General features: G+C 44.1%; 1 protein-coding gene across 1 annotated transcript in view; it reads right to left on the bottom strand.

Annotated features, from left to right (window-relative positions):
* Positions 1-6,794: 6,794 nt before the first annotated feature.
* Positions 6,795-24,059, bottom strand: part of OTOL1 (otolin 1) — a 32,676-nt gene continuing 15,411 nt past the window's right edge. Inside the window, exons 4-7 of the mRNA XM_053387472.1 lie at positions 15,355-15,732; positions 12,229-12,318; positions 10,607-10,678; positions 6,795-8,505 (exon numbers count right to left, since the gene is read on the bottom strand). Coding sequence (XP_053243447.1) covers positions 7,607-8,505; positions 10,607-10,678; positions 12,229-12,318; positions 15,355-15,732 — 1,439 coding nt within the window. The 3' untranslated portion in view covers positions 6,795-7,606. The remainder of the gene's footprint in view (positions 8,506-10,606; positions 10,679-12,228; positions 12,319-15,354; positions 15,733-24,059) is intronic.

Genomic DNA, 24,059 nt, shown 5'->3' with positions numbered 1-24,059 from the left:
ATGATAGATAGATGATAGATAGATGATAGATAGATAGATAGATAGATGATAGATAGATAGATAGATGATAGATAGATAGATGATAGAGATTGATAGATGATAGATAGATAGAGATAGATAGATGATAGATAGATAGATAGATGATAGATAGATGATAGATAGATAGATAGATGATAGATAGATAGATAGATAGATAGATGATAGATAGATAGATAGATAGATAGAGGATAGATAGATAGATAGATGATAGATAGATAGATAGATAGATGATAGATAGATAGATAGATAGATAGATAGATAGATAGATAGATAGATAGATGATAGATAGATAGATAGAGATAGATAGATGATAGAGATAGATAGATAGATAGATAGATAGATAGATAGATAGATATATAGATAGATGATAGATAGATGATAGAGATAGATGATAGATAGATAGATGATAGATAGATAGATGATAGATAGATAGATAGATAGATGATAGAGATAGATAGATGATAGATAGATAGATGATAGATAGATAGATAGATAGAGATAGATGATAGATGATAGATAGATAGATAGATAGATAGATGATAGAGATAGATGATAGATAGATAGATAGATAGATAGATGATAGATGATAGATGATAGATGATAGATAGATAGATAGATAGATAGATGATAGATAGATAGATGATAAATAGATAGATAGATGATAGATGATAGATGATAGATAGATAGATAGATAGATGATAGATAGATATAGATAGATGATAGATAGAGATAGAGATAGATAGATGATAGATGATAGATAGATGATGATAGATAGATAGATAGATAGATAGATGATAGATAGATAGATGATAAATAGATAGATAGATAGATGATAGATGATAGATGATTGTGGTTCGAGGACCCGACCCCCGTGAAGTGAAATGAAGACACAAGGACAAGTGATATAAGGTTGATGGGCTAGAAAAGGCCACAACTTTATTGATTACAGCAATGAAAAGGTATTGGCTTAGGCATTGGATCGAAACAAGTGGGTTTATTCACCAGTAGGTGGAGCCTGTTGATGCTAATCCAACTATAGGCTCACCCCTGCTGTCACCGAGGGTCGTGCCATGGCCTCCCGCCAAGCAGGCATCGGACAGAATACACGACCGCCAGATTCCTTTAACGGAATACCCCTAAAAATTGAAGGCATAGGCGATGGCCACACCTAGCACTTCGACACACAACACATTATTCCAATGCCTAACCGCCACCCGAGCCAAAGGCTCGCCGCCAATACCCTCAAAGCTGCAACCAATCCCAGATACTTTTGATGACACTAGCTAACTAAATGTCGTTCCCCAAATCCGATAGGTGGACACCGTCATTCCGGTATAAAGCTTGGTCGCTGATCCGGATACGGTCATGATAAATGACTTGGCCATACATAAAGCGCACTCAACGGGCTACCGCCCGGTTTACGAGTTTCCTGGTTCTTTCAATGGCCATACAGCTTTGCGCACCGCGCCAAACAGTTCTTTTCAGGAAGGAGGACCAGAACACCGTCGTTCTGGGACACAAGGCTGCAAATGCATTCAAGTCTCTTTTTATGCTCCACAACAAGTCCACACTCCTGTTAGCAAGGTCATTCTCCCCCAAATGAATCACAAGGATGTCGGGAGGGCCGAACTTGGCTACTTTCTCCCACAGCAATGGCATCAGCTCCTCCCAACGCATGCCTCTTCTCGAAAACCAGGAAACTCAAACACCATGTGGAAGGCCAAGATTGGATGCAAGACCGCAGCTCACCGCTTGTACGCGGGCCCAATGAACTATACTGTGGCCGCAAATCCACACGCTTCTTCTGAGCATAACTGGGGTAAAAGACAGAAAGAAAAGGCGGGTAAGTAGGGTAAAGCGGCAGGTCGCATACTAGCGAATATAAGACTTATAAGCATTGGATTTCCACCGGCCCATCTCTTTGATCCTGTCCGCCGGTAACCCCAGGTGCGCAGCCGTGGTTGCGGCGCCAATTCTAAAGGAGTGCGCAGCGTACTCCTGGGAGGATAGACCACAAGCCTCAATAGCCTTGCGAAGCACTCTAGTGAATTGGTGCCTCAACAAGGGTGACCCATCTTCATGGACCAGAAACGAACGGACCCGGGCCGGGCGGTCTGAGGTAGAGGTACCTCCTAGTGTCCTTTACCGGGCATGGGCCCTGCTGTGCCGACGCCGTGAGCTTAACTAGGACACCCTTACCCGCCTGATCAGTCTTGGACTGACGTAGACGCACTGTCACGGTAGTTTCGGACAACTGCACGTCCTCGCACAGGAGGCCGCGTGTTGAACCTCGTGCACCAACTTCAAACACCACCTCACCAACTCTGAGCGCGCCAAAAAAAGGCGATAGCGTATGCTGCGGAAAAGAGACGTGCCTCGAACCTGGACCAGCAAATTGACCTGAGTTTTATGCGTATCTGAGATAACAACCCGTAAGAAATCGGCTTACGGCTCTCGGCCCTGGGAGGTTGCAACCTGCCCCAACCCTCAATGGCTCTACGGATCAAGAAGTCACTACACGGGTCATGAGCAAATGTAGCTTTTGAAAAGAAGCTGATGGCGGCTACGTGAATCTTTAAGGTTTAGGAGCACGTCCCAGATCATCGAGATGGGAAAGGTACTGCAAGACATCGTCAGTGGTAGGAGGTACGTTATGTGAGAGCCCAGATAACCCAGACCTGAAACTAAGGAAATCACACCAGGCCTTCTTGTAGGACCTGAGAGTGGAAGGTGCCACGGACGCTAATACTCCCTGTATCACTTTGCGTCTCCAACGTTCCACAGGTACTCCGGAAAGGGTTCGGGCAACAGTTGTGCTCCAGGTGCAAGCGACCGGAAGCGAGGTATCTGAAATCGAGACAAGGCATCGGCTATGTCATTATTGGCTCCGGGTAAGAATTTGGCTGAAAATATTATGTTGTACTCAAGGCACCGGAGGACGAACGCCCGCAGAAGGGAGGAGACCCACTCAGACCGAGATGACTGCCTGGCTAGAATGTTCACCACCGCCAGGTTGTCGGTCCTGAAGCACACGCGGTGATCTCGAAACTCTTCCGTCCAGATGTGAACGGCCACCACTATTGGAAAGAACTCAAGAAAGGTGAGATCCCGCGTAACCTGCCCCAGCCCTCGATAGCTCTGCAGATCAGGAAGTCACTGCATGGATCGGAGGAGAACGTGGCCCTAGCGAAGAAGCTAATGGCAGCTAATGGCATGTATTTTAAGGTTTTAGGCGCACGTCCTAAGTCATCGAGGTGTGAAAGGTATTGCAGAACGTAGTCAGTGGTGGGCGGCACGTTAGGCGAAAGCCCAGATGTCCCAGACCTGAAGCCCAAGAAATCGCACCCGGCCCTCTTGTAAGACCTGAGAGTGGAGGGTGCGACAGACGCTAATACTCCCTTAATCACTTTGCGTCTCCAACGTTCCACAGGTGCTCCGGAAAGGGTTTGGGCAACAGCTGTGCTCCAGGTGCCAGCGACCGGAAGCGAGACATCGCAGAAGGGAGGAGACCCTTGCAGATCGGGATGACTGTCTCGCCAGTATGTTCACCACTGCCAGGTTGTCGGTTCTGAAGCACACCCGGCGATTTCGAAACTCCTCCGTCCAGATATGCACGGCCACTACTATTGGAAAAAACTCGAGAAAAGTGAGATCCCGCGTGATGCCCTTGCCCTGCCACCCCGTTGGCCAACGTTGCGCGCCCCATCGGTCCCTGAAATACAAGCCAAAGCCCAGGGACCCTGCCGCATCAGAATGGACCTGAAAATCTGAGGACAAGTTAAGAACATCCTGCCATAGGGATACTCCATTGTAGTGTTCCAAAAATGTCACCCAAACCTCTAGGTCGGCCTTAACTGTCTTTGGAAGACGGAACCTGTGGTGTGGGTGCTTGAGACCCACTGAAAGCCTGGCTAGGCGGGGAAAACCACTCTACAAGCAAAATTGAAATGACCTAACAGGGATTGTATCTGTCTGAGGGTGATTTTTGTTAGTGCAAGGGTAGTATGAATTATTTCCTTAAGGGTGTCAATCTTCTCCTTAGGTAAGCGGGATGATTGGGCAACTGTGTCCAGCTCTATGCCCAAGTACGTGAGGCACACAGACTAACTGAATGTGGATGTTCATTATGCACTGTATCATAGTATAGATAGATAGATAGATAGATAGATAGATAGATAGATAGATAGATAGATGATAGATAGATGATAGATGATAGATAGATAGATAGATAGATAGATAGATAGATAGATAGATAGATAGATGATAGATAGATGATAGATAGATAGATAGATGATAGATAGATAGATAGATAGATAGATGATAGATAGATAGATAGATAGATAGATAGATAGATAGATAGATAGATAGATGATAGATAGATAGATATTGATAGATGATAGATAGATAGATGATAGATAGATAGATAGAGATAGATAGATAGATAGATAGATGATAGATAGATGATAGATAGATGATAGATAGATAGATAGATGATAGATAGATAGATGATAGATAGATAGATGATAGAGATTGATAGATGATAGATAGATAGAGATAGATAGATGATAGATAGATAGATAGATAGATAGATAGATAGATAGATAGATAGATAGATAGATAGATAGATAGATAGATGATAGATAGATAGATAGATAGATGATTGATAGATAGATAGATAGATAGATAGAGGATAGATAGATAGATAGATAGATAGAGATAGATAGATGATAGATAGATAGAAAGATAGATAGATAGAGATAGATAGATAGATGATAGAGATAGATAGATAGATAGATAGATAGATAGATAGATGATAGATAGATAGATGATAGAGATAGATGATAGATAGATAGATGATAGATAGATAGATGATAGATAGATAGATAGATAGATAGATGATAGAGATAGATAGATGATAGATAGATAGATGATAGATAGATAGATAGATAGATAGAGATAGATGATAGATGATAGATGATAGATAGATAGATAGATAGATAGATGATAGAGATAGATAGATGATAGATAGATAGATAGATGATAGATAGATAGATAGATAGATAGATAGATGATAGATAGATAGATGATAAATAGATAGATAGATGATAGATGATAGATAGATAGATAGATAGATAGATAGATAGATGATAGATAGATAGATATAGATAGATGATAGATAGAGATAGAGATAGATAGATGATAGATGATAGATAGATGATGATAGATAGATAGATAGATAGATGATAGATAGATAGATGATAAATAGATAGATAGATAGATGATAGATGATAGATGATTATAGATAGATAGATAGATGATAGATAGATAGATAGATAGATGATAGAGACATAGATAGATGATAGATCGATCTATCTCACACAGAGAAATCTTTCCTGCAACCCAGCTAGGCAAAATCATTAACTTTCCTTCTTTTGCTATCAGTGTACAACCACTTTCACCCCCTGCTTCCCATAGGTTAATGACAGTGACAAATGGCACATCCTACAAGGAGAGCACACTGCTGTTAGATGATTACATCAAGCAGCTTATTAAGGCGACTGTGGCAGTTGCAATCTCCATCTGGGTAAATCGCCGTGTTTCCAGTGTAGTTTCAAGCTACCAGGAACACTTGTCTGAAAACAAACTGTATTAGCCCCCGAACGTGATGCTCCTGGAGAGAGGGCTAATAACACGGGTGGAGCCTTTTCGCTCAGTCCTCTGTGTCATCTCAGCCCCTGCTGTGAACAGAAAGAACAGCGCTGCCTCCATCTGATATATTTTGGGAGGCTTGTTTGGAAAGACCTTGTGAGACAGGCACAGTAGTCTGCTTCCCAGTGCCAGGGTGAGTGTAAATAACAGAGTAAAAGACACAAGTGTGGGTTAAGGAGACGTTATGAAGCTAAAGAGAGGCAGGAGGAGGTTTTCAGACAAGGGCTCAAGAAACGTTGTTTGGTAGTCCAATAGCAGAGGATCTAGGCTTGGAAGGAAAAAGCTGCTTTAAGAGCTGCTTCTTTTACACTGAGCAGATGATCAACTTGAGGTTAATCTTTACCTTCTGTTTTCAGCATGCAGTGCTGCATAAATGTTAGCAAAACAGCAGAAGCATTGCTTTCATACTTTGCTTATTGTGGAGAATTTGATGCAGGGGGAGTTGGCTGGTGGCAGGCAGAAGAAAGAGAGAGGGCTACATCTCTCGACAGCTGCTCTTGGCAAGCAATTATGGAGGCGCACAAAAACAAGCCAAAGTTAAGCCAGGAAGCTGGGTTCTGATGTAGTGACAAACCACAGTTAAGCCATGATACATAAGCCAACAACAAACCATGGCTTCAAATCGCACTGCAAGTTTGGACAGTCAAACAAGATGCACTTATGCTAGACAACCCACCACTTAGTCCTATATGTAAACACGGCCAATGCTACTGGTTAGCCATTGCCAAACTTTGCCATAATGCATCTTCTGTGAGGAAAATGACTGTTCGTGCCTCCCAAACCATACGGAGGATTGGTTCACACATTTGCATTCTTCATGTGCTTTCTCACCACTTGATTACCACAATTTGTGTCCCATTTTGTTTCCCATCTATATATTATGCAGAAGAAACACTTGCAATCAAACAGTCATATTACTTTATTATAGAACACTCCAAGGAATGCAATTTACTTAAGTACAAAAGCAATTTGATGAGCGAATAGACTTATTTTAATACATTGATTATATGATACAATTTCTACATCAAACTTTCATTGCACTTGATGATATTGGATTGATAAACAAACTTTCTTAAAAGGATTAATGTGACTAGAAGAAATGAGCACAAGATATTTTTAGCTATTCCTTTAGGTAAAATCCTGCAAGCCTTTTTCAGATTCTACAATAGCCATGCCCACTCCAAGAAAGGTCGTGTCTGCAGAAGGAATGCAGAGCTTGACCATGTCTGAATTAATCTAAAACTAAGTTGAGATCACAGAATAATTTTAATTAGCTAAAAATTAAAACATGAACTCCTTTTGGAGGTTTTATCCAGCACTAACTCCCACAACCTGGTGTTTTCTGGATATTGTTGGACTACAACTCCTGTTGTCCCTGACTGTTGGCTGTGCCCAAACTTTTTTCAAAGAGGGCCAGACTTGATGAAGTGAACATGCGTGAGGGCCAACCAAAGTTATTGAGCTTTTTTTAGGATTTTACCCCAGGACATATACTGCCATGGGGGCCAGATTGAATCAACCAGCGGGCCAGATTAGGCCCTTGAAACAGACTTTGGACTTGCCTGGCTTAAGGGAACTGTAGGCCAAAACATCTGGAGAACATCAGGGAAACTAGCTGAACCAGCCCACTGCCAAAAATAAAACCTTTATTACATTTTATTATGCAACAATAAAAATTGACTCTGAAATAGATTCTACGTGCTTTAGTGCAATACAATTAATAAACATGCCTTTTAAAAGAAATATAAATATATGGATTGCGGACTATGATATGGATTATAAAATATGCTTCTTTAAAATAAACAAGAGAGAAAGGGGAAAAAATTATTGGTGATGCATTCAAATCCAGACGCCATACTTATAGTAAGGTGTCAAGCATTTCATCAGGATATAAGAGGAAACCAGAAAATATGCTGTCGTCTTCAGCACTAACATAAACCCCATTCCAGTCTCGCGTGACCTCCAGCCAAACTTGATCCCCTATGTTTAATTTCAGAATGGTTAGGAAGGAAGCCTGGTCTATCTCTTGCCCATACAAGGTCTCCCGAGACCTGACCATCTTCCTGTTTTGGCACACAATGCTGATGCGGGCAGGACGCCCTCGGATGGTCATGTGGTAGGAGAAGACATAAGCCCCAGCGATGGTGCAATTAAACTTCCCCGTCGAGGGATTGTAATCTTCCTGGTCATTGTACAGAATCTTGTCAAACTTAATAGGCATGTTGGGAGGTGGGAAAGGCTTGGACAGGCCAACGCTGAAAGCTGATCTGGGGGGGCTTGAGATATCGCCCTTTGACCCCTTGGGACCTTTTGCTCCTTTCTTCCCAGGGGGTCCCCTGATTCCTTTGAAGCCGGTCGCTCCTTTCACCCCAGGGGGTCCCATTATCCCAATTGGCCCTGGGTCACCTTTGTCCCCCCTAAAACCTTGGTCTCCTTTTTCTCCCTTCTGCCCATCCATCCCATGTATCCCCTCAACCCCTATGTCTCCTTTGACACCTTTGTCTCCTTTGGGCCCAATCTCCCCCCGTTCTCCCCGATCACCCTTATCGCCAGGATCTCCATAGTAGCCCTTTTCCCCAAGCTCCCCCTTTTCTCCCTTCTCCCCATTTTCCCCATCGATCCCTGGCAAGCCTAGCTCCCCTTTATCTCCCTTCTCTCCTTTGGTGCCGTTCTCACACGTTTCACCCTTGTTGCCCTTCTGCCCCTTGGCGCCCGGCAGACCATAGTTTCCTTTGTCTCCTTTGAATCCCATTTCACCTAGAAATAGTAAAGACACAAATATAGGGTCATGGGGTCAAGTAAACCATAAGGGACATTGCAGCCTAGTTCATGAATTAACCCACAAGCTAATTTCTTGCAGGCCTCCTCCTTGCTCAGCACAGCTGGTTAGCCTAAATAAATGCTGAGGAGCAATCCCAATGGGAAAGCTCTTTGAATAGCAAGGGCCCGTAGCTCAGTGGCAGAGCATCTGATTTGCATGCAGGAGGTTCCAGATTTAATCCCTGGCATCTCCAGGTAGGCCTGGGAATGTCCTCTATCTACTACCAACCCTGGAGAGCTCTGTCACTCACTGTGGACAATAGTGAGCTAGAAGAAGAAGAGGAGTTTGGATTTGATATCCCGCTTTATCACTACCCAAAGGAGTCTCAAAGCGGCCAACATTCTCCTTTCCCTTCCTCCCCCACAAAAAACACTCTGTGAGGTGAGTGGGGCTGAGAGACTTCAGAGAAGTGTGAGTAGCCCAAGGTCACCCAGCAGCTGCATGTGGAGGAGCGGAGACGTGAACCCGGTTCCCCAGATTACAAGTCTATCACTCTTAACCACTACACCACACTGGCTAGATGGACCAATCGTCTGACTCGGTATATGGCAGCTTTCCAACACTTATCAGCAGGTTGGTGAGGGAGAGAAACGTGTGGTGAGATTGGGTCTGGGAACATCTGGGAACACTATAGTTCTCAATTGTTCCAAGGAGAAGTCAGCTGGCAGCACCCCCTCCAAATACCTCACACATCTCCCAGAACATGTAGCAGGGCTTCACAGGTATGTGATTACCTGGTTTTCCTGGCCCCTCCTATCACAAAAGAGGATACTATTCTTTGCAAAAGTCCATTAGGCATAGAACTGTACATGTGAAGCAGGGGCACCAACTTGCCCCCTCACACACACACATACACTCATTGGGGGTGTCACATGACATGTCCCACCCCCACCCTGTGCACCAACGCTCTCCCGTTAGCAGCAGGGGATGGCAGCCCCCTCAATATTGGGGGGGCTCAGCCCCCTGCTCACAAATATTGAGGGGGCCGAAGCCCCTTTCACCATACCCCCTATGGTTGGTGCCCCTGATGTGAAGTCATGGGGATCCAAGAGCCCCTCCACCAGGGAAGGAACTTTGTGATGATGTAATTGTATTGACTAGAAGGGTTGTGTATCCTGGTGTAATTAAAAGGAAAAAGGAAAAAAACTTGAAGAGAAGCACAGGACTACAAGTAATGGCAATTTGAGGATGTCATTCCCAACCAGGTGCCATAGCAAAATGGTAGCAACCCATCTACTGGTGTTTCGTTTAAATACCTGGAAGGTTTCAAGGGTGAAGTTAGCATAATTTGAGGCATGGAGGGAGGGCTGTTGGTTGCTACTCTAGCAAAATGATCCAGTATGTGTTGGGAGTAAACAGCGACACTTGCAATTCACTACCTGAATGGGGGGGGCTGAAAGGCAACCTGTTCTTACTCCTCATTGATTCCTTCTCTTCTAGTAACTGCTTGTTGGTGAAGAAGACCACTTCCTTTCAGATTTTTCTTCCTACCTGCTTCTTCTCCAAGTTCTAGCCAGTTGCAGTATGAGCTACTGCCTCCATTTTGGCCACATGTAAAGCCAGAATGGTTTTGTTTGCCATGTCTTTATTTCTATGTTTCTTTTATTTTTTCAGTCAGCATTCTTATTAGATTATTTCTTTCTACACATGTACAAACATACTTTACCAAACTATAACAGTATGTGATATATATATATATATATATATATATATATATATATATATATTCAACTCCTGTAACTTCATATCCTACACTCCATCTCCCATCTGCCCACTTTTCACATGGCTTTGTGATTTTCTGGGCCTCTTTTCCCTTGTCACCAGGCCTCACTCATTCATCCACCTCCCACCCCAGAACTCGGCACTGATCCACTACAAGCAGTATACAATCTGTGCTTAGCATTGACATGTGACAGCTGGGCATATGGTGACAACTTGTGGCCAATGGAAGAGATTGGGTTCAATGAGAGTGTAAAATTATTATGCCTTATGAACAGCCCCATCTCCCTAACTCTCATCAAATTTAATGTGGCATACCTTGTTCTCCTGTCTTGCCTGGAAATCCCGGGATTCCATTTGCTCCCTGGGCTCCATGTTCTCCTTTATCTCCTGTGACATTTTTACAATAGAATGCTCTGTTATTGGTGTTCTTTGCGATGTCCCTACATGTCAAATGACTTATACATCACATTTCATCTCTTGCCTTTCACTTAAAATGAGAGCACATCTCGTCCCAAACAAACATATAGTAAGTGCAAATAAACATTTTAGGTTGCATTCCATGAATTCAATTGTTCGTCTGGTAATTGTGACCTGTGAAAGAAGGTTTCCTGATACAAAGATGGTCAGACAAATAGAATAAATTCTGCTGGAATCATAGAATTGTAGAGTTTGATCCAAGAATCATCTGGTCCAACCCCCTGAAATGCAGAAATCACAGGTAGTCCAATCCCTGACAGTTGGACATCCAAGCTTGGTTGGTTGGTTGGTTAATTGCTTGGCTGGCTGGCCTCATCTGACTCAAGCACACCTGCCTCCTCCTCCTCCTCGGTAGGCTGCCTCAGCCTCATCTAAAGATCTGAGGACAAGGCACCCACAAAACTGCTGCTACTGCCAGCAACAGCAGCAGGGTACGCAACGTAGAGTACCGTATTTTTCGACCCATAGGGCGCACCGCCCCATAGGACGCACCTAGTTTATTTGGGGGGATAAAGAAAAAAAAATATTCCCCCCCCCAGGCACGGGGCTGGCGCAGGAGAAGCCCGAGCTTCCCCCGACCCCAGCCCCCAGAACAGACTGCTATCCGCAAGCCGTGGGGGAGCTGCGCGACTTCGCGCAGCTCTCCCACGGCTAGCAGAGAGCTGCGCAAAGCCTGAAGCCTGGGGCGTGCTGAGCTCAGCACGCCCCAAGCTTCTGGGTGCAGGCAAGCTCTCCGCTAGCCGTGAGAGAGCTGGGCGACTTCGTGCAGCTCTCCCACGGCTAGCGGAGAGCTGTGCGAAGCCCGAAGCCTGGGGCATGCTGAGCTCAGCGCGCCCCAGGCGTCGGGGTCTCCGCTAGCTGTGAGAGAGCTGCGCGAAGTCGTGCAGCTCTCCCACGGCTTGCGGATAGCTTCCTGAAGCCTGGAGAGCGAGAGGGGTCGGTGCGCACCGACCCCTCTCGCTCTCCAGGCTTCAGCGAAAGCCTGCATTCGCCCCATAAGACACACACACATTTCGCCTTCATTTTTGGAGGGGGAAAAGTGCATCCTATAGGGCGAAAAATACAGTATTCCCTGCCTCTTGAGAGAGGCACAGGCTGAGGGAGAGGGTGTGCTACTTTTTTTTTCTTCTTCTGAAATTTTGCACCCCAATAGTTTTGCACCCAAGGCATCTGACCCTTTGGACCCCTCCCCCCCAATGCTACACCAGTGTCTGTGATTGTAAGTTGTTTTAGACTTTTCTTAACATTGAGGGTTGTAACCCAGTCTGGAACCTGAGGGTGAAGGGCAAGATGATGCTGATGATGCTAACCCTACTGGAGGTCAGAAGCTGAAAAAAGAGGTTCAAGCCTGAAAATGTGAAAGAAGTTGTGGTTTCCTTCATTTTGAGCTCCGAAGACATTACTGTGCAAAACTAATCCCCATTCATTTTTCAAACAGTTCACTTGATCAGTGTCCATACCTTTGTCTCCTTTGAATCCTCTCGCACCTTGTAGTCCAGGACTTCCTGGTAGACCCTGAAGTCCTTTTTCTCCCGCCTCTCCTTTCAGACCTATTTACAGAGTGGACATTTGAAAAATCTGCTGCAAGCAAAACAAAAAGTCTTGTAGCATCTTGAGGGCAAACCACTTCAATATCTCATGAGACTTACGCCGTGACAGATTGCTGTTGGTCTCGAAAGCTTCACAAGATGTTGTGTTGCTTTTGTTGCAACAGAGCAACAGGCCTGTCCCCCTGGAAGCAAGTTGCATGACCACACAAGTTTGACAAGAAGGCATTGATATATTCTCCTTTACACTGCATCTAGTTTCACAGACACTAAATAAGAATGAAGATTACTCAGTGATGGGGGGCCGCTAGGGGCGCCTTGGAAGATAGCCGACAATGCCATCTCTCCAGCTCAAACGAGGTAGTTTAGGGGCTGATGATGGGAGTAAATCAGCCTCCCAAATTCTTCCCAGTGGAAGGGAAGATGCAGCCTCATCCGCACTTGCCCATAAATCACCCCCGAGTTCGAAAGAAGGAGGGGGTGAGGGCACTGGACGGAAAGCTCTTGAGTGAGTTCGGATCTCCTGGACACTGTTTCTGAGAGCGACTCTAGTTGCATTACTTAAGATAAAAAATTGGATATAAAAGTTATTGCACATGCTTCAAGCGAAGAAAAGGGTATGTTAGCTGCTAATTAAACCTGCCACTGAGAAGTTAAGAGTGATGGAATGGACTGGACAGAAGATAACATCAAAGAGTAATATCTATGCCGGTATGTTGAAACGGAACGGGGGGGGGGACTTTTTCTTCTTTTTATTACAATATTACCTAACAATCCCCCCCCCCCCAGAAGAACCGTCATACAACTTATAACAAGTGAGATTGGAAAATATACTGTGTGGAAATAAAAAATATCAACTAAAGCCTTTGTTTTTTGAAAAGATCTGGAAAGAAAACAAAAGGCTCTCTTGTGACGCAGTTTTTAATCGGGATCCGCCATTATGAGACAGACTTTGTTGCGAGATTAATATGCACAGGGGGAGGCGAGCCACTACTCTGTTATCATGTTTGTATTTTAAGTTCGACTTGGCAAATTCTTCCCTGGAAAGCCTAATTTATGATGCAACCTGTCTGGGAAAATTAATGAACAAACGCCTAGATTTTATTTCATCGGAACTGAGAATGATGGCGTCTGCCGCTCAAGAAGGACTTTTGGATCAGCGTGTGAGAATTTATTGCAAACAAAAGACTTACCAGCTTTTTTTTAAAAAAGGGAGAGCCTTTCAAAGTTCACACAGAAGCATAATATTGCTTACTTTAACTCGCCTGTGGAAACAACTCAGAGGCTATTAAGAAGAAAAAAGATAACATCAAGAAGATTGAAAGATAGGACTGGTGAACACTAAAAGCAGCAGAAATATGAGATGACTGGACCCTTACTGAACTTGAAGCATGGGAAACCCCAACAAAAATATATAATTTGGCAAAATATTTGGACTTTATGATATGTATTGGTATAATTTGGAATAATTAATGTGATATGATTGGATTGTTAAATGGAAAACTTAATAAAAAATTATTTAAGGTTAAAGAAGAAGAAGAAGAAGAAGAAGAAGAAGAAGAAGAAGAAGAAGAAGAAGAAGAAGAAGAAGAAGATTACTCAGTGATGTTGTTGTTATCAAACTAGCAAACTTTTGAAATCCTAAAAGAGATGTATAGGTCATTAGCCATGGAAGCTAAATACAGGAATGCTCAAGTTACAGAGGGGCCTGAAGAAGGGACCTTTGGTGATAGTCACCTTAGTTACTTAGGTACTGTTTTAGGGAGACAACTTAACTCTGCTGCATCTTTAGCCCTGCCACACACAGCAGCCAGGGTGAAAGGGAGGGCAAGCATATCACTGCACTGACATGGAGCTGGTGCAGTGATCAGGCCTGGATCAGGCCTCCTGCCATCATGTGATGGAAGCCAGATTGGTTCAGGATCCAATAGATCCCAAGTTGGCTCAACACCCGCCTCCATGGCTCAGAATGCCCACATGCAGTGGGCAAAAGGTGTAGCTCAGTGTCATGGACTGGCCAGATACAGAGGAATGGTGGAAGGCACCAGCCAGGGAACCCCCAGAGGAAGAAGGCTCGGAGCCCAGGGATTGGCAGTGTTCAGAGGGAGAAGAGGGAGAGGACCAGGAGGAGGAGGTGTTGGAAGCTGAAGAGCTAACAGGGTTCAGTGAGTGGGAAGAGCCTCTGGCAGAGAGAAGTCCAGAAGCAGAAGCAGGAGAGGAAGGAGGCAAAGATGAGTCAGGTTGGTGAAGAAGCCAGGGTATCTCCCCCTCCTGCTGCGACAAGCTCTCCTCTCAGATTCCTTAGGAAAACCTGGGAGAGGAGGAGACTTAGGCAGCTGTGGGAAGGCGAGGACTTTCAGTCTCCACAACTACCTCATAGGGGCAAGATCAATTGAGAAGAGTTGCTGTGCCCATTCGACCTGGCACTCCTGAGCGGACCTTGCTTCTTCTAATAAAGAGTTAACTTCAGTTATTCCATGTGATTTATTGCTGACTGGCTGCTCCAGTGACCCTAGCATCAGCCTGCAAGTGGCCAATAGAGCAGAGCTGGAACGAAGGGCAGCTCTTCCCAATCCAAACCACCACCCCAAAGCGGGTTTGGACTGCTCTCCCAGAAAGCTACAGGGGTGACTTGGTTAAAATTGAGGAGCAGGGCTTAAGGATTTCAGCAAGCTGCTCTTTTTTTACTTACCAGCCCCCAAATAATTTAAGAACTGTTTCAGCAGCAGTATACTTCCACCAGATGCTTGAGACAAACAGATCCTGTGTTGCCTTTTTAAAATCTATATTTTCATATATTCTAGCTTTACCTTGATCATGGCACCCCATCTCTCTTCCCCAGTGCTTGACTTGTGATGAATTAAAATGTTTGCACCTATTTCTCTCCCTCCCTCCCTCCCTCCTCTCTCTCTCACTCTCTCTCTCTCTCTCACACACACACACAAACACAAACACAAACATCCTGCTTATTTCAGTCTGGAAATATGAATGACAAAAGGCCATCTTAAATCACTCAGTCGTGCATTTGCCTTCCCATACCTGGCAATCCTCGCTCTCCGGGTTCGCCTTTCTCCCCTGGGGTGGCAGCACAGCAATCACAGCAGTTAAAGAAGAAGTCGGATGAGTCGAGGGTGAAGTTTTCAAAAGGGAAGAGAGTGGTGGCTGTTCGGAAGGCGTAGTTTGGAGTGGAGAGCTCCAAGGTGGAGTCGCTTGTCTCTGCTGGTTCAGTGAAATGGTTGTCTTCAGTGGGTGAAGCATCAGATGCACCAAGACCGTCACTGTCTTCCATGCCAGCCACTTTTATCTTTGTGAACTTGGGCGATGGGGTACTTTTGCCCTCTGTGCTCAGTTTAGCAACAGTGATTACCACTGCCAAGACGGCACACCACCAGTGCATGCTCCACATTTCTGCAGCTGCTGGAAAATATTGATGCAACAGTCACACCTTCAGAGTATTCCTACTATTTCTACCATGACTAGTAAAAAAAATACATATATATATTACCTACCCTTCACCAGCAGGTCCCAGGGAGGGTTACAACAATTCAAAATTAAACGCAGTTACAACAGATTACAGCCGTAGGAGTAGGATGGGTCCTGGAAAGACATGTCTCAGGTGCCAAAGGCTTGTGTCTTCAGCATTTGCTGAAAGCTGCATAGCAAAGAAGCCGGGACCGTCTTTCCAAGAAGGCAATTCGACAATTTAGGGGCTATCACAGATAATGCCCTCTCCTTGGCCACCGCCACCCCCATTTCTGAGGAAGATAGAAGCACCAAGAAGAGGAAAGTTCTGCTGACCTTAACATCTAGTAGGATCCAGAGGGATTTGGGCGACACAGTCTCAAATATTTAGGGGGGCCTAAGTCATTTACATCTTCAAACGCTAATGTGTTTTACTGAAATAGCAAGGGCTTCTACCTTGTATTTTGCTGAAATAGCAAGCTAGTGCACAGTTAACGTTGCCTCTAGGTTCGCCACCTTGCACCAAAAGATAGCAAGGCCTGACTCTTAAAGCACTGTAGGTCTATCTCAACTAATTAAACATTTCTTTACCCTATATGCTTCCTTATGCATAGCCTTTCTTTATCTCTAATAACATTGGCCCACACCAAAGCAGCTGCCTGGGGACCATTAAAAAAATTTTTTTCACACTCCACTCAGTTACCCAGTCCCTGCTCTTTCCTACACAAGATAAGAAAACTCTTCCAAGAACTAATTAATCGCATGAGTACAAACTATCAAATACGCAGGACTGTTGGCTTCAGGAGCGGTGCCGGTTTCAGCATTATTTTCATTACAGAGCCCTAATTATGTTCTCCATAATAACTGCGTCCTTTTATCAGAACAGCCCAATCTCTGTGGTCAGTTGTATCTCTTAGGTCAGGGCTTGACCAGCTGTCCATATTTTTTTCCCTTTGACCTATGAACAAGATGGGCAGAACAATCCAAAACTCCAGCTTCTGCTGGACTGAAGGGAATTGGATTGCGTACAAGCATCCCCTCTGCCCAGCTCTGGTATCTGAGTCTGCCTTCCCCTGGCCACGGCCAATGGAGTGAAGCAAGTATTACTTTCCTTGTGATGAGCTTCCCCTTCCACCCTCCAAATGTAAGGGTGAATAGAGAGGTAGGTGTGTCATGCTGAAATTCCCACTTGTGATAGTCAGAAGGCCCTGAAACGATGTATTACTGAGGGAGAGAGGAGGAGGGATTGAACCAGCCTTGCATCTATTGGATCCTGAGTTGGTCTGACTGCTCTTGCAAGGCACCATTGGGTCCGATCACTGTGCCAGTCTGAAAAGGAGCACTTGTGTGCATATACTGGTAGGTGCATAGGCTCCGCACATAGTCAGAAGTCACATGAAGTTCACAATTACACAGAAAGTCTTCCATGGGGAGAGGGAGAAATTCAGATCCCAGTTAAAGACAAATCGATCAAGCTGAATTGAAACTGAAACGCAGCCATCTGTAGACACCTGCAGCTTCTGCAATGCAGTTCTCCAACCAGTGTTTACAAAAGTTGATGTAGAAATGTGGTGAACTTAATTTGAGATTGGGAAAATGAGAAATAGAGGAAACTGAAAATGACAGGTCCTTCCATCTCTAGTGTTTAGTTAGACATTTTCTTCTGAGACAGTCTAAGGGGGAAGGCAATAATTTCAGAACAGCTAGAACAGCTATAGAATCTGGAGACCATCGGTTTAGAGAATACTGGGCTAGCATCTTGTTTTTCTAATGAAAACTGAGAGATCAGGAAAGGATCCTGGAATATCCCTGAGTGGGGCAGGCCCCCACTGCCCTCCCTGTAGTGATGGCATTGGCTGGAGCTACAGCCAATCAAGGTTTCCTCACAAGTGGCATGTATTTTTGGAAATGCGTGTGCATCTCAGGCTTTCTATTTTTAGGTGTACACTTGAAGCATGTGAAGCTTTCACCTACAAAATGTAACATAAAGTGGCTCTCCAGTGCATGCTCAACAGCGAGAAACAGTCGATTCCATCTCCCTGGCTTTTTTTCAGCCGGAACTCTCCGGAATGGTGTTCCAGCACCTCTCAACTGGGCACCGGACTCGTGGGGAGAGAACTGACCAGCCTCAGCAAAGCCCTACTGCGCCTCTGGCTCACGAGGAGATCCTCTACAGATCCCAAAGGGATCATCCTCTACAGTCTCCAGAGAAGGTCTCTTCACAAGCTGGACATGCAGCTCAGCTTTGCTGAAGCTCGTCAACCTCCCAGCTTATAGCTGGTGTGTGGGGAAACCGTGTCTTAGCTGATCAAGCCCCCATGCTGCTCCAGCTCACAGGAGCTAAATAGGTGCGGGGGGGCTTGTTAAGCTGCTCAGCTGAGGCACAGAAACCTCTCTCCATGCCTCAGCAGAGCAGCCTCAACAAGCCTCAAAGATCCTCTTTGGGGTGGGTCTTCTGAGGAAGGTGTGTTCTGGCACCTTTTTTCTCTAGGAAAACGAAAAGGCACTGATTATACTTGTTTGGTATAAGTACTTCATTGTCCTATTCAAATAGCTACATTTTTAGCTATTCTCCTTTTTAAAAACTGTGTGAAGAAGCCTTTAATGCCTGCTATCTATTGCATATTGTATGGCTGATTCATTTATACCAAGAACCAGTGAATTCCATTCATATGTTTAAGGCAGGGGGCCTTCTTGGTAGTGGCACCCGCTCTGTTGAATGCCCTCCCATCAGAAGTCAAGAAAATAAACAACTACTGTATCTGACTTTTAGAGGACATCTGAAGGCAACCCTGTTTAGGGAAGTTTTTAATGTTTGATGTTTATTGTGTTTTTAATATTCTGTTGGGAGCCGCCCAGAGTGGCTGGGAAAACCCAGCCAAATGGGCAGGGTATAAATATTATTATTATTATTATTATTATTATTATTATTATTATTATTACTACTACTACTACTACTACTACTACTACTATCCTGGGGGGGGGGAAGTATCACATGGAGGAGGAGAGGAGAGTTGTGTTTGGAGAAAAAGCGCTCATCTTTCCAGTGAGGAAACTTTGACAATTGCCCATGGGTATGAAACCCTTAAAAACATGAGACTGCAAACTCACTAGGCGAGGAGATTAGTGCCTTGGGCTGCATTTTCCTGACATTTCCCTAACTGTTTAATTTCTGCATTACGTTTGCGCTTTTGCGTGACAAAAAAAAAGCCACTTCCAGAAATACAGCAAAATATAGCACGTGTTTAGCACTCATTTCCGGGGCGGGGGGGAGTGGAGTTTGCAAATAACATGGAAATGAGAGATAATTTTGTGTTGTGCTGCAGTATCCCTAGTGAACCAGCCTACACTGGGTGGGTGGAGCCTAGATGTGTGATCCCACTCCACAGTCCACACACAGGCTGCAACCTTCTCCATGGTACTCCAGAATCTGTCACCTGAGAATTCCTCAGGTCTTTTGATCCCTTGCAACAACAGACCACCTTGTTGTGCTGTTTTACATCCAGTCTGCAGTTGTGGAAATCTGCAGCTGTGGAAATTTCAAATTGAAAGAAGATAGAGCATGAGATCCCATTCTTGCAGCAATACACACCCGCTGATACAACATTGACTACTCCAACGTTCTTTTAATATTTCAGGAAGACAGTTGCCTTTGTTAGAAGTCTGTCAGTTCAGAATTCCAGACTTTCTACAAGAGGACAGAAAGAACACGACCAGTATCCAGCTCAATTAACTTTTCTCCACTGCGACATTACTAATACCAACTTTAATAAAACTTGAAAAAAAACATCTGGTGCATAAGGTTGAGTGAGCAAGAACATTCTGAGCAGCCAAAGAACATTCAGAGTAGCTCATTCAGAGGACGGCACAGCTGAATCCCTATCAGAGATAATTCCATAATGATGATCAAGTCAAGCATAATTACACACGTTGAAAGGTTTTAATAGGAAGGAATAAATGGAAGCAAAATTAGGCACTTTTTACTCAGTGCATTAGGAAGGTGCAGTCATCTTTGGACCATATCTGATTCTCCATTTTCATAAAATTTCACATAAATTACTGATTATGGACATCTTTGGTTCAGGAAGGGTGGTGAGAAGCCTAAAAAAGAACTCAGCACATTTCACAGATTTCCTATCTATTAAAAAATACAGTGGTACCTCGGGTTAAGTACTTAATTCGTTCTGGAGGTCTGTTCTTAACCTGAAACTGTTCTTAACCTGAAGCACCACTTTAGCTAATCGGGCCTCCCGCTGCCACCAGAGCACGATTTCTGTTCTCATCCTGAAGCAAAGTTCTTAACCTGAGGTAATATTTTGTAACCTGAAGCGTACGTAACCCGAGGTACCACTGTATACTTTTTTCAGGGAGTGCGGCTCCCCTCAGTTCAAAAACATGCAATGCACAATATGTCCATTCAAATACAAGATGGTACATTATGAGGAGGCAGCCCCAATAGCCATGTAGGGGGGGGGATGTGTGCAGTGTCATGTGTGTCCATCCCCCCCCCTGCAAGCTGTAATTCACACACACCCAAGGATTGGGGGGGGTTGAAATTTTGTGGCATAACAGAAAATGACAACCACTATTTAAACAATGACAGCTTGTTTTAAGAACAGGAGAAAATTAATAATAGGATCCTCTTGGAAATTCAGGGCTGCTTGGTGTTATGAAAAATCTTGAATTTTGTTTTCCTTCAGTGTTCGCGAAGAAAGTTATTAAGATTCTAGAACCTGTAGATAAGGTCTCACAAACATGGCAGGGGGACTTTTTTTGTATTGATGTTGTCATGATACAAAATTCATTTGAATTTTTGAGAAACGAGCTCCACACTAGTTTTTAAATTGTTAATCGTAGCATAAACTATTTTGCTTGAATTACACCTTCTGGTACCTCCTGGGTCACCTGTATTGTAAGCATCCTTTTTTCTTATGAAGCAAAAAAAATATGTGGGTCATTTAATTCCTGGTGTTCATACTAAATTTCTGTGAACTTGACCCTAACATGGCCCGTCATGTAAGTTAACTCCCTCTCTCCATGTAGGTGTTGTTGTTGTTGTTGTTGTTGTTGTTGTTGTTGTTGTTGTTGTTGTTGTTCAGGATTGGAAAAAATGGGATTATAAACTATCCTGAGGTTGAGTACTTACTCCCAAGCCTAACCTCATATGAACCTTCCTACCAGAATCAGTGTATGTACTGTATGTTAATACGAAGCTGTAGAAATGTACTTTTTATTATTAACTCAGTTGTACAAGTAACCAAGGGACGTGGGTGGCGCTGTGGGTAAAAGCCTCAGCGCCTAGGGCTTGCCGATCGAAAGGTCGGCGGTTCGAATCCCCACGGCGGGGTGCGCTCCCGTTGTTCGGTCCCAGCGCCTGCCAACCTAGCAGTTCGAAAGCACCCCCGGGTGCAAGTAGATAAATAGGGACCGCTTACTAGCGGGAAGGTAAACGGCGTTTCCGTGTGCGGCTCTGGCTCGCCAGAGCAGCGATGTCACGTTGGCCACATGACCCGGAAGTGTCTCCGGACAGCACTGGCCCTCGGCCTCTTAAGTGAGATGGGTGCACAACCCCAGAGTCTGTCAAGACTGGCCCGTACGGGCAGGGGTACCTTTACCTTTACCTTACAAGCAACCAAATTCAGGGGGGTTTAAAAGAACAAAATCAGGAGAAGATTATCCAGACTATTTCTCTTGAAGGTTCTTTCAGATCTTGTCCAAATGGGATTTGCTGTGATCATGTGCGCGCAGAAGTTCGGCCTGCTTACTTCATGGAGCACTTTGTCTCCAATGCGGCGAGAGGGCTTTGTGCCAACAAGCTGATAATAAGGCACACATCTGCAAAGCCCCAGCTTCAGAGTCAGCCAAGAGCCAAACAACAAAAAGGCTGTTTTTCACGATGTTGGCAACAGGTTGAGGGAAGAAGGTTATGTGGTCACTTCCCTTTTCAGGAGAAGCCCTGGTATGTTCTGCTCCAAGCAGCTGAGGACAATCTGTCCCTTTGTATGAACTCCCGTAACTCGAACAATTAGCAAGGTAATGGCCTGTGAGGTTTGCTGAAGCAGAACATCACCTTAAACGCTCAGGGAGGAAAGTTTGGAAAGGCCCATGGCTATCAAATGCTACACCCCACAAACAGAAGAGAAGGGTGGTAACAGTGGCGATGCCGGGATTATCAAAGAAAAGAGAGAAAGCTTGGAAGCCCCTGAATAGCTGCTTCTTTCATGGGGACAGCACAGAAATGCAATCGAGAAACATATAGAATATCTGCAAATTCAGCCCTGACCCAAGTACCAGGGAGAACCTTCTCTTTTAGGCATTGGAACCTAAATGTTTTAGGATCTTCTGCTCCCCCCTCTCCCTTGCTTACACACTACCAAAGGGTATTTCAAATATAACACAAGAAGAAATTTTCAGACTTTTTAGCAATTGTTTTGGGGGGGTTTAAGAGCATTAGGTGCTTTTTAAATATCTCCCCAAATTTGCCACTGGAGATAGCTGCCTTGTGACAGAAGTTCTGTGTTATGCCTGGACACAGGGCTGTCTTTACCCGGGGGTGCAAGGGGTGCAGTGACCCCGGGTGCCGAATTTGGGGGGGGGGGTGCCAAGTGTTTACCTACTGCATACTGGTCCCTCTCAATCGGCGGCAGTGAAAAGCAATAGAGCGGAAGTCCCCACCCACCTCTGTTGCTCTGTTACTCCGTAGCGTCAAACAAAAACAGTTTTTTCCACTGCGTCATTGTTACAGGTAAGTGATATCCCCCCCCCAAAAAAAGGTCAACAACTTTAAGTTCACCCCCCTAAAAAAGGGGGTGGTGGGCGGATCTTTGCTCCCTGGCAGCGCATATGCTAAAGACGGCCCTGCCTGGACAGGAAATGCCAACGTGTGTCAGAGGCCCAATGTTGCATGCAGTCTCTAATCTAAGATTCTGTTTTTATCTATGTTTTATTTATTGTATAGGTCAAGTGTTTATGTATGGTTCTGCTGTACAATTTATGTTCATATGTTTCTGTTTGGCTACAACCTGTATTTTGTTGTCTTATTGATAAATCTGAATTGTTCCCAATGTCTCCATCCCTCACCTACTTCTTACTTTTATTCATTGTGCAGGAACATCTCTTGGGGGCTTCTAAGTGTGTTCGGCTTAACATATTTTGAAGCCTCCTGGGAACTCCGTGTTGCCAATGTTTCTGATCCTGGAGAGATTTCTAAGCATGCTCAGCAAAACACACTTGGAAGCTGCCTTCAGATCTTCCCAGTCATCATAGGAAGTGTTGGGGTGGAACAGGTCGGGTCAGCATGCACAGGGTTATCGAAGAGGGGCCCCTGCACATGTTGGCACACACACACACACACACATATATATATATATATATATATATATATATATACATACACACCTAGAAATGCTAGCGTATTTGCTAGTGCACTCAAGAGTTGGCTCTAGACTCTGTAAGAATAGATTCATCAAAATCAGTAGAACTTCAGTTACTCATTACCAACTTAAGTGCCATTGATTTCACTAAATATGACTAAATCAAGATCAAACCTAATGTCTTCTTCCCCTTATAATAGAACATTGACCCCCCCCCCAATTATTCATTAGTCCTTGTGGTGTCAACGAGGCCCCATTGTATAAATGTGCATGTCAGTGGCACATCTAACCATCTTGTCAACTTCCTATAGACATCTGGTTGGCCACTGTGGGAACAGAATGATGGATTATATGGGGGTTTGATCTGATCTGGCCGGGCTCATCTTATGCACTTGTGTACATCCATATCTAGTCTACATCCACATCCCCCAGTCCAGAAAAGGAATTTACATGAATCAGCTCTTTTTTAAATTGGGCTAATTCATCAACCAGGAATATTCGTGTATAGTCAAATATCCTATGGGATAGATAAATGATGATAGATAGATGATAGATAGATGATAGATGATAGATAGATAGATAGATAGATAGATAGATAGATAGATGATAGATAGAGATAGATGATAGATAGATAGATGATAGATGATAGATAGATAGATAGATAGATAGATAGATAGATAGATGATAGATGATAGATAGATAGATAGATAGATAGATAGATAGATAGATGATAGATAGATAGATAGATAGATAGATATAGATAGATAGATGATAGATAGATGATAGATAGATAGATAGATGATAGATAGATAGATAGATAGATAGATGATAGATAGATAGATAGATAGATAGATGATAGATAGATAGATAGATGATAGATAGATAGATGATAGATAGATAGATAGATAG

The sequence above is a fragment of the Podarcis raffonei genome, chromosome 5 (genome assembly GCF_027172205.1).
Source record: "Podarcis raffonei isolate rPodRaf1 chromosome 5, rPodRaf1.pri, whole genome shotgun sequence".
Lineage (NCBI taxonomy): Eukaryota > Metazoa > Chordata > Lepidosauria > Squamata > Lacertidae > Podarcis > Podarcis raffonei.
This window is presented reverse-complemented; position numbering and strand designations above follow the sequence as displayed.